The 17,034-nt window shown below is 38.2% G+C and overlaps 1 protein-coding gene across 1 annotated transcript in view; it reads right to left on the bottom strand.

Annotated features, from left to right (window-relative positions):
• LOC131060375 (uncharacterized) overlaps window positions 1-17,034 on the bottom strand; it is an 81,169-nt gene that overhangs the window by 24,827 nt on the left and 39,308 nt on the right. The window contains exon 4 of the mRNA XM_057993568.2: window positions 12,473-12,582. Coding sequence (XP_057849551.2) covers window positions 12,473-12,582 — 110 coding nt within the window. The remainder of the gene's footprint in view (window positions 1-12,472; window positions 12,583-17,034) is intronic.

Below are 17,034 nucleotides of genomic sequence, written 5' to 3'. Positions count from 1 at the left end.
TGTAGCATTTTCAAATCATTCATTCATTCCTTCTTATGAGAATTTGAGGAGCAGATCAGAGGAGCACATTTTTATTAAGTTGGAGGCTAATTTCTAGGATTTGCTAAGTGTTTGGAGGCTGGTGGAAAGCGAAGTTCTTTGAAGGCTGATTGAGGCATAATTCATCCAAAGGAAGACCATAAATTCAGTCCTTATCCAACGAATTTTGATCTCCTTTTCTTCATTTTCCAAGGTTGATAGTTAAGCTTTCAAAGAAGAGGTATGAAGAATCAATTTTTTTTGAAGTTCTTATTCAAGACTTATTTTGATTTCATAGCAATCTTTTAAAATTCAAGTCTTGTAAAATCTGATTTCATTCATAATTAATTTGAAAGTTTATAATTCTTGGATTTATCATGTCATTTTCAAATTAATGTCTAAATTATTGCCTTGAAAGGTCTTAGATCCTATACTTTAAGATATTATGCTCAAAGACTAATTTTAAGTTTTTGTGTAGGCATCAAATGACGACCCCCAAAGCCGGAGGATCTACTACTCGCCAGGCTCTCGTCAACGGAAGATCAGAGGAACAACGAATTGGAGACCAGGATCATGTCCAAGTGGAGTAATGTCGGAGACACCAACCTAGGAAACTTCAATGTGAGGAAGTTTCGAGAGGCCCCTTACATCGGAAAGCCATCACCTGTTGCAAAGAAGATAATTGAGACTGGCATCATCAAAGCTGCAGGTTTCCCTCCCGCAGTCAAGTGTCATGAGTTGATGATCGAGTGCGCCCGGCACTATGATTCACACTCAAGAACGATCGTGGCCGATGATGGAACTATCTTGGCCTATCTTTCGGAGGAAGCTATAAGTGAGATTTTTCATCTCCCGGAACATAAAGACATGGTCTACAAAAGTCTAGAAGGAGCTAGGTCGATCTATGAGGATGATCCTGATTCCTGCCTGAACTTCATCAACAAGAATTGGCTACTCAAGAGCAGGCCTCGCTTGAACAAGATTCCAAATACACCGCACAGAATCGACTTCCAAGAAGAGTTCAAGGATTTGATAACCTTGCTTAATCGGGTCACAGGTGCTTCTCAAGCTTTCTTCTTTGATAAATGGATGTTCTTCTTCATACAACTGATTGTCCAAGGAAAGGGAATGCTCAATTGGGCTAGAATCATTAGCAACAGTCTGGACATGCAGTTGAGAAGACTAAGGCCTACCAAATCATTCCACATGAGTTCATATGTTGTATATGCCTTGATCAGAGGTTTTGAGTATGCAGGACTACCTCACAGAGGAGTTGTTGGAAGAGGACCCGGAGAAATAAGAGTTTGTGATTCTTATGATCAACTACATCATCCGCCTAGAAGTGACTACAAGTTAGTCAATGATACCCTCACGATGAATATTACTAGGATATTGCAAGGTGGGATTCACAATCGACTGTCTATGGACGCACAAGAGCTTGTGAAGAAGCATGGTGCATGGTTCATTCAGTTTCCAAAATTCACATACATCAGAGTTCATGGGTGTCCTTCACCTCCCTACATGTTGCCAAGATATCGAACTGACAGGATAGTACTACTTGAGGTGACTAGACAATTGGCAGCTTATGCGAAGGCATCCAGACACAAGCATGGAAATGGAATTCCCGTGCCCATCATACTAGGGAACTCAGTTGAAGTGTGTCCTAATACTCAAGCCGCGGAAGATGCAGAGAAGGAATTATCTCTATACTCATTCACATCCTTTGCCTCAAGAGAGAATTTTGACCCTCATGGTCATATAGAAGAAACAGTTGGGAAGAAGTACAGGCATGAATCTCAGGTGGAGGACTTTTGGATGAATGTCCAAGATGATGTTGAGGTCAAAAGAAAGATTCATTCCAAGTTGCCTTTGGATCTCATCAGGAAATGCAAAATTTATAGAGTAGCCGATCAAGCCCAGGATAATGGTAGATACCTCCAATCATCCTATGAGAAGGAAGACAAAGAAGTGAAGATAGATTGGAATGAGCCCGAGGTCTTAGACTTGAGAGCTTTGATGGCTCCCGTTTTATCCTGCACTCGCAGATGGGTGGATGTACAGCATCAAAAGTTGAAGGAGCAGAATGTATCTATGACATTCACCTTGGAAGCAAGACCAGAAGAAGGAGAAGCAAGTGTGAGTGAGAATACTTCTCATTCCAAAGGCTCAAAGAGGAAAGAAGGATCTGAGAAGAGAGAACCTTCCAAGAAGAAGCAGAAAACGAATCCTGATCGCCCACCAAGCACATCTTCTAGGCATGAAAAGGAAGCAAGTCAAGGGGAAGATCAGAGGCAGAAAGTATATGAAATTGATGAGTCTATGGAATCCATGGTACAGAATGATAAACAAGGGAAAGGACAGACACCTCAGCATTCATCAAGTCAATCTCCCCAAGTTGGTGCTAATGAGCGGCATGAAGAAAAGAATGATGATGAAGCAACATGTCCTTTCCGGGAAGATAGACCTCTACCTAAAGAAATACAAGTGAGGGAAACAAGATCTGCCATTCCTGATTGGTTGAAAGAGAGGCTGACAAGGGTAGTTGTGGTTGAAGAGGAAGAAGATGTATTTGACTTGGAAAGCCTTATAGGAAATTCTCATGAAGTAATAGAGAAGAAGAAGGCCACGAAGATGTCAAAGGTAATTAGAGATGAGACAGGATCCAGAAAATTGCAGATAGCTACACCAGTGGTGGACAAATATGAGGATGAGATTTTAGCAGAAGAATACGATCTAGAAACATTTGATCTTGGTCCACTTACCACCGAGCAGGCTATGGAAGAAGCAACCGATTCACTGAAAACACTCAAAGACAAACTCAAAGAGGAAGTGGAAAAGAATAAGAACCTTGAAAAGGAGGTCAGTGCTTGGAGGAATTATTTTAGCCATCTTAACCAGCCTTTGAGACGACAGGATCCAGCAATATCTCCTTTACATGCACTTCCTCTTGAATCAATAAGTGAGGCAGAAAGGGCGAAGAACCTAGTTCAACTCATGAGTTCTTGGATTGATGAATCTCACAAGGTAGCCGTTGAATTTGCAACAAAAATGATGAAGACAGTTCATCGAGCTATCCAGGTCCTTGAGATTATCCATAACCTAATGATAACTGTGGCTGCATTCACTCACCCTAAAAATGTTATCATCCCAATCTTACAAGTGATAAGAGAAACACCAAGACGGATTCTGACGCAAGAAAAGATAATGGATGGAGGAACCCATAGCCTCCTGTAATGGTCAGCTCTGCTCCAGATGAAGGAAGTCCTTTTTGAAGACGTCAACACACCAGATGCAGCCAAGTTGAAGGCATCATCCATCCAATTCAAGACAAGGTGTTCGAGGGGTTGTGTACCATCCTTGACAGGCAAATCGAGATCGAGACAGATGTGGACATCCAAGAGTTGGAGGATAGAATCAAGGTCATCTTTTGCAAGAAGGAGAACATCATCACAGAAAAGCAACAAGATCAAATGTATACTACTATGTTCCTGATTGAGAAGACCAAAGAGCTTGAACCTGGATGGGAGACGACTCTTCTCACTGCTTTTGATCAAGTCCTTCACTTGGAAGAACGAATGAAGAATCTTCCTGAGATACCCATTGCTGAGATTGAGGGAATTGTGTCCAGATTCATTGAATATGCTAAGAAAGAGCATAGGAAAGGGAACAAAGTTCTAGATGAAAAGTTGTTATAGGATGATGTGGCAACTTAATTCCTATTGGTTTGTCTCCTTGGTATTTGTGCCAATTTTTTATTGGGTATGGATTAGTAATGTTTATCTAAATGGGGACTTTTTTGTAACAAACCCTAATTAGGGTTTAGGTGTCAGAATCATAGCCATTGATCTTCTTTCGATCTGGGCCGTTCATTGTATTTGAGGATGCTATATAAGCCCTCACTCATTTCATTTTTAAGGGTTAGAGAGAGAGTTTATAGAGTAAAGAAGAAAGTTAGAAAGTTGGAGAGAAGTAAGTTATTGTTGTAGCAAAATTGAGTAGTGAGGAGAGAAATTTGAACAATTGTTGTCCATTTGGTTATGAGATCAATTAAATATTGAAGTTATGGTATTTTATTGCAATACTTGTGGCTATCTTCATTATCGTTTATCTTCTTGAATCACTTTCAATTGAAACAGCATTTAAATTTTAAGTTTGAAGGACGAATTGTTGTGCTTGATCTTTGATAAGATTCACATTCCAAACCACTAGCTTCTTACTGATTGTAAGAACACTTTGTGTGGTCAACTAGAAACACTGAGATTGATTAAGAATTCAATCATCATTAGAGGTATTGATATATATCTCCTTGATGGTATCTATATCCTTGATGATTTGAAAGTTATTGAATCCCCATAGAAAATCGCATCAATTCCAGTAGAGTTGTAATCTCTTGGCGATACTGAAATTGGTAGAATCTTATCAAGTCTAGCCTTCATTGAGTCATTCTTAGGAATAGTTTACGTATCTCTTCCTTGAAACCCTTACCTTTTGATATTTTTGAAAATCTGTCAGCATTAGGAAAATTGTGTTCCCTCATTTGAAAGGAAGTAACACGGACAAGCTTTCTCTGAAAGTACGTAAGGCCCCTTGAAGAAACAGCAAACACAACGACCACTGGTGCTTATCCACAAGTAGAGATCCTACAAAGCAAAACCTTGAAGTCATCCCGATTGATCCTTTTGCGACATCTTCAGCATTCGGAGACTTTATTCAAGAGAGGATAAGATACCTTTGGGTATTTTATTCTATGTTTGGTCGTGTACAAAAAACACATCAACAGGACACTACCCCCAAACTCCCACCAGGCTCATTTGATACATTTTCTGGCTTTATTTTTCAGAAATTTTATATTTGTTTAAGAAATTTAAGTATTTTTTAAGTTGCCAAGTTTTGCAGAGTCGGAAAATTTTTAGTCTGCCAATTCCAAGTTGAATCCAAGAATGCAAAATGGTTGACCATGCTTTACTATTCCATAGTTTTTGCCATGATGTGTATGTTACTTTCTAGCCTTACTATACATAGAATGCTCATTTTATGGTACACTTCCATCTGAAATCAGATAACAGAGCTGAAGAAAACAACAAGAAACAGTATCTATCAAGGAATAGAATTCCACCCACAGCTATGAGTCTACAAAAAATTGGAAAGAGTTCCATACAAGGGTCTCGTGCAGGAAACAAAGTAGAGATGGAACTTGAGACATCAGAGAGAAAGGACTTATGGAGGGGACTGAAGAGTGTTAGTGAAGATTAACTAAATATGGAAAATATACCAAAAGAACAATTTAGGACTATTTTATGATTGTGCATCAAAAGACCAGGATTTGGGTTGACTTTCTTTGTTAGTCCAAGTTCTCACTCGATACTCTTGAACTAAACATGCACCTACATCTTTGCATCAGTTAAAGAATCATTGACCTTGATTTAAAAAAGAGTGGTCACTGTTACAGCATGTAACTGATATCCACCATGAACATAAAACAAGATTCTTGGCACAAATTCAGCCTAAAAAGACTATACAATTTATGAGATTAATTGACAAGTGATGGCATTAAAAGTTTTGTTGTAGTCATGCTTAAACAATGTATCTCATAAAATGCTGTTATCTTCTTTCAGTGCTTTTGATTCATTCATAATTATCTTGATATCACTTCAACACATGATGGAAACACTTTTTTCGTTCTGCTTCACTGCATTAAAATTGCATGTATCCACCAAGCCTACCAAATATTGTTGTTATTAGGAAAACCTATGTACTTCCTTTCTGTTTTCTTCTGTTCTTTCTTTAACCAGACATTTCCATGTTATAGACTACAATTACCTGTTAGTTGTTACAAGGAAAATCTATAACAAACATATTCCATTAGATAGTTATGACAATCAGTAGTCCAAGTTCTTAGACCATGATGTTATGACATGGGGAATGCATCTACACCTGTCATCATGCTGATTTGTGTCCAAATTTGGTACTTGAGGTCAAAGTCTAGTATTGTTGCTAGTATGAAATCTCAAATGGGAATTTAGAGATTTTATGAAGCTGAGTAATATCAAAACTTGAAAATGTCAGTAGGGAAAAGGTACAATACATTTAAATTTTTCCAAGGTGCCAAAAAGGAGATTATTGACATAAATTCCTCAGGCATCTCTAATGGATTGTTTTAAAACATCATCATGCTAGTACTGAATTTAGAGGTTTTACAAGTAGTTAATTGTTATGTAAAATAAATGGAGGAGTTTTAGTGGGGCCACTTGTTTATAGAGCCCTATTTAGACCTTTTATAGAGGCAAAGACAATAAATGCATTAATAATGTCATAGTATCAAAGCATTCACCTAGGGTGGAACGTGTAATATGATTGGTATGTTTGTATGCACGGTAGGTAAACTAAAGAAAATAGGGAACATCCTAACTAAAGCTACAGATTTATCAGGGAAGACAAATAATCATGCCAACGGAACATACAATTGAATTGCTAGGCACTTTCATGGTCAAGAGTTGGAAATTTTTAATATGCTTTTCACTTGTTTTCACTTCTACATTGTAACCTGTCACAAAAGCAGGATAACAAAGCTTCATTCATAAAAGAGTACCACAACCAAAAAGGACATACATAGAGAGGATTTGCCTATATCTATCTTAATCTTGAGCTTCATTTATATGGGAAAAGAAAGATGAAGGATATGCAGGAGGAACCAAAAATCCCCCTAGTTTCCTAAAGAAAAGGGGCCAAACTTTTCTCCATTAGAAGAAGACTTCTCTATTACTTTTAAGAACTAAAAAATATTGTTCTTCTTGGCTGCCAAAATTTGGTAAGAGATAAGAAATACTTTGGTTGGATAGAAAGCACGATTTTATCCTCTAATCGGGCCATCTGATAACCCCACAGAATGTTTTTCTGTTTGATCCTCAATTCCATGACCCATACACCCTAAAACCAAATCAGCAGGGAAATGTTTGAGATCAGTTCTCTGCAAAATATTACGCAACCAACATTGCTAAGGGTTCAACTATATTTTGAGGTTTTAATGGAAAGAGTCCTACAAACTGCTACCATTAAAAAAGCAATAAAATAGGAACCAGCAAGCATATGGTGTCTTCAAAGGACCTACACTTGTTGGAACTTTGTTTTCTAGATCCTATCATTGCCTTCTTCTATTATGTTTTTGATTAAGGGTAAAATAGGTTTTGAAGGGACCTAAAACCCTTTAACAAAAGTCAAAATGCTGCCATAAAGATAAACACAGCCAACGACTAGAAACAAATCAAAAGCACAAAAACAAAGAACCAACACACGAGAACAGGAAGCAAACCAACAAGAAACTACTAGAGATTTTTGAGGGCTTCTGCAACCTCAGCCTCCAACTGATCAAGATTTTGAGCCAAATTCTTCATATCATTAATATCCATCTTAGCTTGCTTGCACACAGACCCTTATCATCCAAAACCTATTTACCCTTATCAACATTGCCCAGGTCAATATAAGTACTATTAGAAGATTTGGAAACCTACATCTTCTACCATTTATCCACCAAGGTATTAATGGTGTTAGCAATGCTATGGATAATCTTGTAACTCATATTGACCAGATTAATGAGATTATCATTAATAGTTTTCATGTTAGTCTCCAGCGCACCAATATGCCCTTCATAGTCAATTTTTAGGACATTGACATCCTTGGCCACATTTTCCGTAATCATCAACATTTTCTTCTCCTCCTTCCCTGTTCTAAAACTAACATCTCCATTTTCAAGAGATTCAATCTCGCTCTTCATGGAATGGATATTAACATTTATTTGGTTGATTTCAAGAAACAACCACTTAGATATTTTGAATTGGCCTGCCGCCGCATCCTTGGCAACACCAAGCAGGTCATCCAAGTCCTCTCTTTCAATGTTTAGAATAGGAGAATTCTTCTACATGTTTCTAGAAAAAGGAGGACCTAAAGCTCTTTCCTCATCACCCCAAGGAGGAGATGGAGGGGAAGAGTGCACCCCCTAGCTGCCATTACCAGAAATTTCATGGTCTTCTCCAAAGCAACCTTTAGCAGAATTGTCATGGCCTTCCCCATTAGGGTTCTGATCCTCATCCCCTGGGAAATGCTCGCTAGCAAGAGTCTCATCTCCAAAAACTAAACCTCTAGAACCCGAGAAATCCTCATATGTCCTCTTTCTTTTCTTGCTCTTGCCTCCCCCAGTAACCGCACCTCTAAAACCCCACTCACCCTCATTCTCCCTCCTTTTGTTATTCTTACCCTTCACAGCATGGGGAGGTGGGAAGCATCCTTCTCCTAAGAAGAAGAAGCATTGCCCTCAGTAATCCACTCCTCTTCCTCTGGGTCTTCATCCTTTGTATTTGTATCATACTCAGTATCAAAACTCGGCTCCTCATTCACTTCTAGAGATGGCGAGATAATCTTCTAGCTTTTCCCTTTCAAAGGAAATGGTGAAAGTCACACAGATAACACTGAGGGGGGGGGGCGGGTGTGAATCAGTGTTATAACTTTTAATATTTGTAGCAAACTTAGAAATCATCAAATATAGAGATATGAAGATAACAGCATAGCACACAACAAGAACACAAAATATCTATACCTTTTGAAATGTGCGAGAGCAGAAGCGGACTGAGGGTTTCGTCTGAGGCGGCATAGGACTCTGCGGATGATGATGGCGAAGGGGAGGAAGATCTCCTCCCATTGTGGGTCGGTTTCCTTCTTCGACGTCCTTCAGTTGTCTACCTTGCTGCTAATGGGTCTGCTTCTGCTGCAATCTTTGAAGGCTTTGCTTGCGGCGGGAGAGGTGTGGTGGTTCCTTTGTGTGGGGATCGCATTCTCCTTGTCGATCATGGCTCTTGAGGTGTTGTGTGCCTTGCTTCTGCAGTTGGTGTTGCCTGTGGCTGGCTTGCGAAGACTTCTTCCTGTGTGGAAGGTCTTTGGAGGGGGTCTGGCCCTTGCGATTCATCTGCAATTCTGCAGTCTCCAGTTCCTCTGTTTTGCTGTCGACAGAGACTTTTACTTGTCGATGTTTTCCATTCTTCCTTGTGGCGTTGGTGCTGGTGGGAGTGCGAGGTGATGCTTGGCTTCTACAAGCAGTGCGAAAAGGTCTTTGTCTTTTCTGTGTTGGGTGTTGCGCCGGTCTCTGCTTTGCTCGGTGATGCTGAGGTTTTTGTAGTTGCTTTTGTTCCTCTCCCTTGGGATGTGGTGGTGGTTCCTCTTGTCTCGGACCCTGGCAGTATCTCTCATCTTTTCCCTTTGGGATGCCTTGTGCCATGGGAATTGGATTTGGTTCTCTGGAGGGGGTTTTATGCCCTGTTGTGGGTCTTTCCTTGTCTGTCCCCTTGGTCCGGCTCCTGTCTCTCACATCTCAACCTGTTGGGTTGTTTCCTACCAGTCCTATTGAGGTGGATTTGAAGGTTGTGATGTCTGATGGCAGGAGTAAGGGGAAGACCATGGATTACCCTGGTCGTTGGTGGTCTGCTTCTGGGTTTGAGCATTGGATGTCTTCAGTTTCAGAGGTTTATTTTCTTGAGGCAGACGATATTCTAGTTGATGGATCCTTGTCTTCTCCTATTGAGGTGGGGATTTCGGGGATGCTTGCTAGCTTGGATGTCGTTATACTTAGACCTCAATTTCGGCTCAAAGTGGTTGAGGGAGCCACTACAAAACCCTTTTTTGTGGTTCTGGGAGTCCCTTCAAAACCCAGTTATGAGGTTAGGGAAGCCTTCCGAAATCCCCATGTTTCTATTCAACTTATTTTGCTTGTTATGTGTTATCTTCTCTGGCTAGAAGTTGATAGTTTTCAAGGGCCCAGTTCAGATTGTGGTTGTTTTTGGTTATGGGCTAGATTTATTCTTTGTTGTCTTAAGTCTTTATCTCAGGTTAAGGGAGCCAGGAACATCCCTGTAGTTTGGTTGAGGGTGCCTGTTGACCCTCGTCATTTGTTCTTAAGTTTGAGACTGTAGCTTAGTCGGTGTGGCCAGCATGTTTTGTATTGATCATATCTTAAGTGTCTAGTTGGCTTTTCCTATCTAAGGCAGTGCTGGTGTCTGGCTGGCTTTTGTCAGCTCAGTTGTGTTTGGGTTGCTGGTTTTCATGGATTATTCTCTATGGCAGCTATGATCTGTGGGTTCCAGATCCCGGCAAAATCTGAGGGTTTCAGGTCCCTTCAAAACCTGTTGTGAGGGGTTTCAGGTCCCCTTAAAACCTGTTTTTCCCATAATCAAAAACAAGAACACAAAATATATCACATGGAAAACCCTTTCAGGTAAAAAAACACGTTTCAAAGTTTCTTCTATTTCAAAAAGGGCACCAACCCAATGGGCTACAACCCAGATTACAAACTGAGCACCAACTCAATGAAAATGAGACACCAATCTCTGATCAACTAAAATTCTTGAAACAGAGGCTCCAACCTCTGTGAGAGCTCCAACTCTCATATACTGTTAAATGTTTTTTTTTAAAGAAGAGATTCTGACCCTCACTTGAGTGATAAGCATCAAATTTTTCAGGTCTGCATGACCAGAACAGCTTCCAGAGAAGCCAATCACCCTCTTAATGACAGCAACCCCAGATTTTTAAATTAGACCCTGCTGAATATACACAGCTACTAAAGAAAGAATTTTTTTTTCACCAAGGTAGACTATTCTTCAATTCCCCAATATTGCATACACAATAAAAAATCCGAACACCTTCAACACTCTCACTTATTTTCCGCATAACACACTCTACAATAATATACTCTGAACATTACATACCCCTTTTTTAGCGTGACTTCGCAGATAACACAAAAACGGCTCCTAGACAAAACGTCTTCTGCCTGATCTTTTAATTGCTCCTATTTTCAACAACAGCAAACACCACATCCATCAAGAAATGCCCTGAGTTTTTTACCGCATAAAATGATTGTTGTGTGAAATAAAAAGTCAATGTTCTTCCTCCAGAAATGGCTCCTGACAGCAAGAGAATCTTCAGCGCACTTAATAAATAACCACAACTCCTCCAGAAATTTTAATCTTCAAGAAGTTTTTAAGCCGATATCTGCATTACAGCACACACTCATCAAGATGACTGCCTCCAAATGATACGATTACAAAATAGAGACCTGCTCCAAATTGTACATAGCTGCCCAAAAAAATAAAAAATCAGTGCACCTCAGCTCGAATTTTTATCTCACTGCCATAAATTAACACCAGTGCTGGAAAATCATCGCACCACTGCATGCAGGCTACGCACAGAATCATGGTCTGTGAGTTTAACTCCATGTCTTTTACCCACCATTGCAGGCTCCTTAAAAGTTGATGCCATCTCATTATAAAAACATCAAAGGCAAATAAATTAGACGCTGAAGAAAAAACGCCCAGCTGCAGATAATTAAAAATGTCGAGCCACCACAAAAGGAATTCAAACCATAAAATGAAATGGACTTCATAAGCTCCAGTCTCCGTAAAAGAAGAGACGAGTCTGAATGCAAATGAATAAATGGCCTCATTGTGTATTTGAGGAACCGCCAACTATAATGAAAAAGATGTTACAAAAAAATGGGACACAATACAATTCACCCTATAGAACACAATTCGTATTACTCTGCCAGCTCCACGTCTTCACATGAATATTCAGTCATAAGAACTTTGTAGCTTAAAAAAGAAACAGGTCCCACAAGACTATTCAAAGTTTGGCAGACATAAAAAATAGCACCCAGCACAGAGAATAATAGGGATAAAAGAAAGTAGACCACTATTCTTTTGTTGACTATTCAAGGCTGATTTGGCACAAGTTCTGATGACATAGCAAGAATTTTGAAGTGGCAGCTGATAAGGAACAAATAAGTACTCACACTTCTGAAGCAGGCACAAAGCAAATAGCTCAGACTAACATACGAGCAGCTCAAGCACACACTCACACAGCTGAAGCAGGTTAAGCTGCTCAAGCAGCTCAATTGACATCAATGACTAAAACTTCAACAGATGGGAGGGCCTTAACATACTCCATATTTAAAAGGATTAAACCCTCATGCAGAAGTGGGTTTCTGTCATTTTTTCTATGCTCCTTAATCCCTAACTCTAGAGATGATAACAAATAAAAAGGAAAAGAAAACCATTTCTATTATGTTATAAAGCCAGTAAACCAATAATTCATTTACATTTTTAAAATATCTTTTCTTAAAAAATAAATTGATGGTAATCTGACAAGTAATGTATTGTTTAAAATTGGTGGTGATTTGGATCAGAGCAGAAAAAAGGGGCAATATATTCAATAACTAATCTCACAACTAACTTAACACAAACCTTAAAGCAATCCAAGAGAAACATCTAGAAAGGATCTTAGCAGACCGATATCCATTTTAGTCCCATATATGAAAATGAATGAATGAAAATAAACTCTCAATGCAATAAGGATATTGGAAGCTACAAATTGGTCCTAGATAATATCTTGGTAAGAAATAAAATGTATAGAGATATACCCAACAATTAGAGAGGTTGCTGCAGTTGCTGCAAGAGCTTCATAGCTAATATGTCCAGCATTGACAATTTTCTTGATTTGTTCCTGCTCCACCTGATAGGTTTTGGTCATCTGCATGCAACCATGTATATCAGTTTTCTTTCACTTTTGGTATCCATACAAAGAGCTAACAAGGATCAAAATACAGAAGTGCTTCATTCCATACAAGTTTCTCTAGCAGTCAATCTAGACTATAACCAATGCTTCTAGCTTTACAAGTGCAATCTTCCATTCCAAAGAAAGATGCAGAAAATCCTGCATTGCTTACACAAAGAATACAGATTAATAGGGCAAAAACTCTACCTTGTTGAATGAACCATATGGTACAATAAAAAAATCATGAAAAAATTTATATTTGTGTACATAAATTGGACACTTTAAATAAACAAGTAAATATGATTTAAGTCCATTGACCTAGAAGTTTTCGACAATTTGGTTGAGCCATTTACAATGCTGATAGTCTCTTTAAGGAAACAGATATCAAGCCTTTGAGCTTGAGAGTATGCCACAAACACCACCCATTCTGTGCCTTGAGTTTATTAAAAAGGCGGGACTATAATTGGAGCTCTATATCACTTACATTGCAATAAGAAGATAAAACCATATAAAACTGGATAAGATTAAACTTGCTCTGTTGTTTGTAACTATAAAGAAAATAATTACCCCTTTTAATTTTGTTAAAAATTACATATAATAAAAAGCATTATAAATATATAGAAAATAATTTTTCATTAAAAATTAAGTCATTTTTGTATATATATATATAAATGTACAATAATGCATATTATATATTTTAAATTTATCACATTTTATTGTACTCATACTTTAATTATATCTATATTATATCATATATCATATAACACTTAGTGTTATATTTATATAAATATAATATAGACATTATTAATAACACATACTAGATATATATTATACTATAGAATACATAATACAAAGCATTATTATATTATTAAAAAAAATTATTTGAATGTCAACAGGGTTTTATACCCTAAAGATTTTGAAAGAGATTCATTGCTGGGTGGGTATAGCCTGCAGCCTAAACGGCTTTAGTTACATTTTGCAAGGCCGAAAAGCATATTCAACAACGGTTGACATTCATACAAAGGTTGAACAACAATGGCAGCCACAGTGCCCATACTCAATGGCGCCCACATTATTGGTAAAGGCCACAACCCTTCCCAGGTTGTGGCACTTTGCCTTTTTGATCTATTTTGCCCTCTTCTGACATGGTTTTAAAGGCCATTCACACGCTTGCATTTGTCAGATATAATATTTTTTGTAAACATGGGCCAAGTCATTTAATTTACAAGACATCTTAATGTGATTTGTAGCCTCCTAGGACTGCCATAGCTATAAGGTATTTCATATCATTTGGTTATCACATTCCATGAAACCCAATTTAGGACCAAAAACATCCTACATATTTTTATATATTTCATTAAGCCAGAATCATATGCAAACAAAAAACAACATAAATTGTTTTATAGCAACAAGATTTATAGTTTGCAGGAAGAATCGTAATGGCTTGGAGGAAGAAAATAACAAAATTGTACATTTTCTTTTGTAAACTCTAAAAAAGTCCCTATCCGTGCTTCAAAGAATTATTTTTATTATTTTTGCAACGTGATTTTTGTGCAATTTTTTTGTTCTGTATGCATGATTTGCCCAACTTCAAGTGACTCTTACCTTGTTAGAAATCCAAGATGATGAAATTTAACCAAAGTAACTATTAACCATATCAATTTAAATAATACCAAGGAAATAAAATGAATAGAAATAAATGAAACAATATTACACAATACATAAGAATTTGTTGACTTGGTGGTCAGCACCTCCTTCGGGGTTCGCGACATGGCTTAACCGCCTCCTGTGGATCTGGGTAAGTCTAGCATATGTAGCGGCATTGATAGCTCGAGCTTTTGGCACAACGACAAACATAGCTACAATTGGTATCAGAGCCTTGGGTCACGGGTTCAAATCCTGAGAGGTCTCCTTCATTCCATCGATGCAGAACCCTCAGTCGTGACTGAGGGGGAGATCGTTGACTTGGTGGTCAGCACCTCCTTCGGGGTTCGCACCATGGCTTAACCGCCTCCCGTGGATCTAGGTAAGTTTGGCGTTTGTAGAAGGCATTGATAGCTCGAGCTTTTGGCGCAGCGGCAAACATACCTACAGAATTATGTAGGGAAAACAATACAAAAAAAACCTCACAAAAAAGTATCATTCTTTTATTTGAGAAAACTTACATTGTCTGATATAAAGATTCTAGAACTTGGTTTTCCAACATCTCCTCCCCTCCTTTCAAATGCCTCAACACCTTTTGTAGATTATATTGCCAAAATCACATATATCCAATGATATGTGATATTGAATTATTAATTAATAATCATCCAAACTTCAAAAGGCCATTTATGTTGTGTATATAAGTCTAAACCTTATGTTAAAATAGAGCCTTATTAATGTTACTAGGCCACTTATAAGTGTGGTCCCCTACTAAACATTATACTCTAATTTTGGGCGACTAGCGAAAATCCATCTCAATTATAACAATATTACTTATGCTCAAATCTTGGATTATAAATACATGACGGCAATTAGAAATGTAGCCAATTACTCTTCTATTCCATCTGTTGCTACTATAGGATGAAAGGAAGACAGCAGCAAGAAAATGGAAAAGGAATAGAAAAGTTGGATAAGCACACACACTTAAAGGTTAGCTTGTTCGAGCTGGCCGTTGCTGGGAAAGATATGGTTCATCTTGAAGATGATCTAGATCAAGTTGGATGCCTAGCTCATCTTTCTACTTCACCAACATAAGGCCATGTGGAAATAAATTTTTTGCTTCTATAAAGATAATCATTATTTTATAAATTTACACCTTCCAAAAGGGCATTTGACTCAACAATTATTACTAGTAAGAGCTTATATTCTTGATGGCACCAAAGCAATGGATGGAATATATATCTGAATAACAAACTTGGAAAATTAATTGAGAAAATGGCAATACTTGAAGATTTGGTAAAAAATGCGTTGTTATTTACAAAAAAAACAAGAGTACATATAGCATTTACAAGAGATGATGTTTCCTTAATGAAACAATCGTTCACAAGAACCAGAATTAGAAACAATCTAATAAGACTAAAAATACAATATTGACCATTAATAAGATAAACTAATATTATTCTAATACCCTCCCTTAATGGTCAATTTGTCAACTACACCAAGTTGCCTCTTAAATTTCACAAACTTGTCCGGGCTCAAAGACTTGGTGAGGATGTCTGCAGTCCGATCCTTTGTTGGAATATACTACAACTGAACTGATCCGTCTTCAACAAGTTGTCTAATGAAATGACAATGAAACTCAACATGCTTGATTCTTCCATGGAAGACCGGATTTTTGGCAAGTTTAAGCACCCCTTGATTGTCACAGAAGAAGGGTGAAGGCCCTACTTGAGACATTTTGAAGCCAAATTGCCTCACAAGCTACTTTAACAATTCCTCGATACTTTTCTTTGGTCGAGGAAAGAGCTACCGCCTGCTGCTTCTTGCTGGTCCATGTGACTGCACCTGTTCCTAGACTGAAGATATACCCAGATGTAGACTTTTTGTCATCAACAGAACCTGCCCAATCCGAGTCTGTGAAACCAATGAGTCTAGGATCTTTGCTTCTGCCATATAGAATGCCAAAGTCAGAAGTGCCCTTCACATATCTAAACACACGCTTTGCTGCAACCCAGTGTTCAGAGGTAGGGGTTGTCATGAAGCACGAGAGGTAACTCATAGCATAACTTAGGTCAAGTCTAGTGGCTATGAGATAGATGAGACTTCCCACTAGTTGCCTAAACAAGGATTCATCCACCACGGGTGAATCTAACTTGGCTGACAACTGCAGCCCTTTCTCTATAGGTGTAGAGGCAGGATTGCAATCTTGCATCCGAAACTTATCAAGCAAACTCCTAGCATACTTCAACTGAGAGATAAAGATACCGCCAGTTGTCTGACAAACCTCAACACCCAAACAGTAATGCAGAAGGCCCAAGTCTGTCATGTCCCCATCTTTGACCCAAAAAGATAACAAACAAAGAACAATTGTGGGATCAAGACTGGTAGCCTTGGTAGCGTTTTCAATTAATAAGTTACATAGTACCAATAATAGGCGAAAGGGAAAGTTTAAAATATCTTATCCAATTAACATCCATATGGTTACAGTAGACAGAGCAAGTGATAAATAGGAGCATCATGAACTCAACAAGGAAGATAGATGAGGCAATGAGGGTGAGGACGGACTATTAGTTTATACACAAATTTAAGATTATAAACCTAGAGATAGAATGCCCAACTTGATCATGGGCCATTGATCAAAGATTGAAATTTGAGGATATATCTTTATATTAGCAACTTCAAAGGAATGACAAATGATTACACATGAAACTATATCCCAGCGATGACTAAAGAAGCAATGCTAAATTAATTAAAATTAAGGTGCTGATTTCATTAAAGACATTCTCA

The sequence above is a fragment of the Cryptomeria japonica genome, chromosome 4 (assembly GCF_030272615.1).
Source record: "Cryptomeria japonica chromosome 4, Sugi_1.0, whole genome shotgun sequence".
Classification (NCBI taxonomy): domain Eukaryota; kingdom Viridiplantae; phylum Streptophyta; class Pinopsida; order Cupressales; family Cupressaceae; genus Cryptomeria; species Cryptomeria japonica.
The sequence above is the reverse complement of the archived record's forward strand: the minus strand, read 5'-3'. Positions and strand labels throughout refer to the sequence as shown.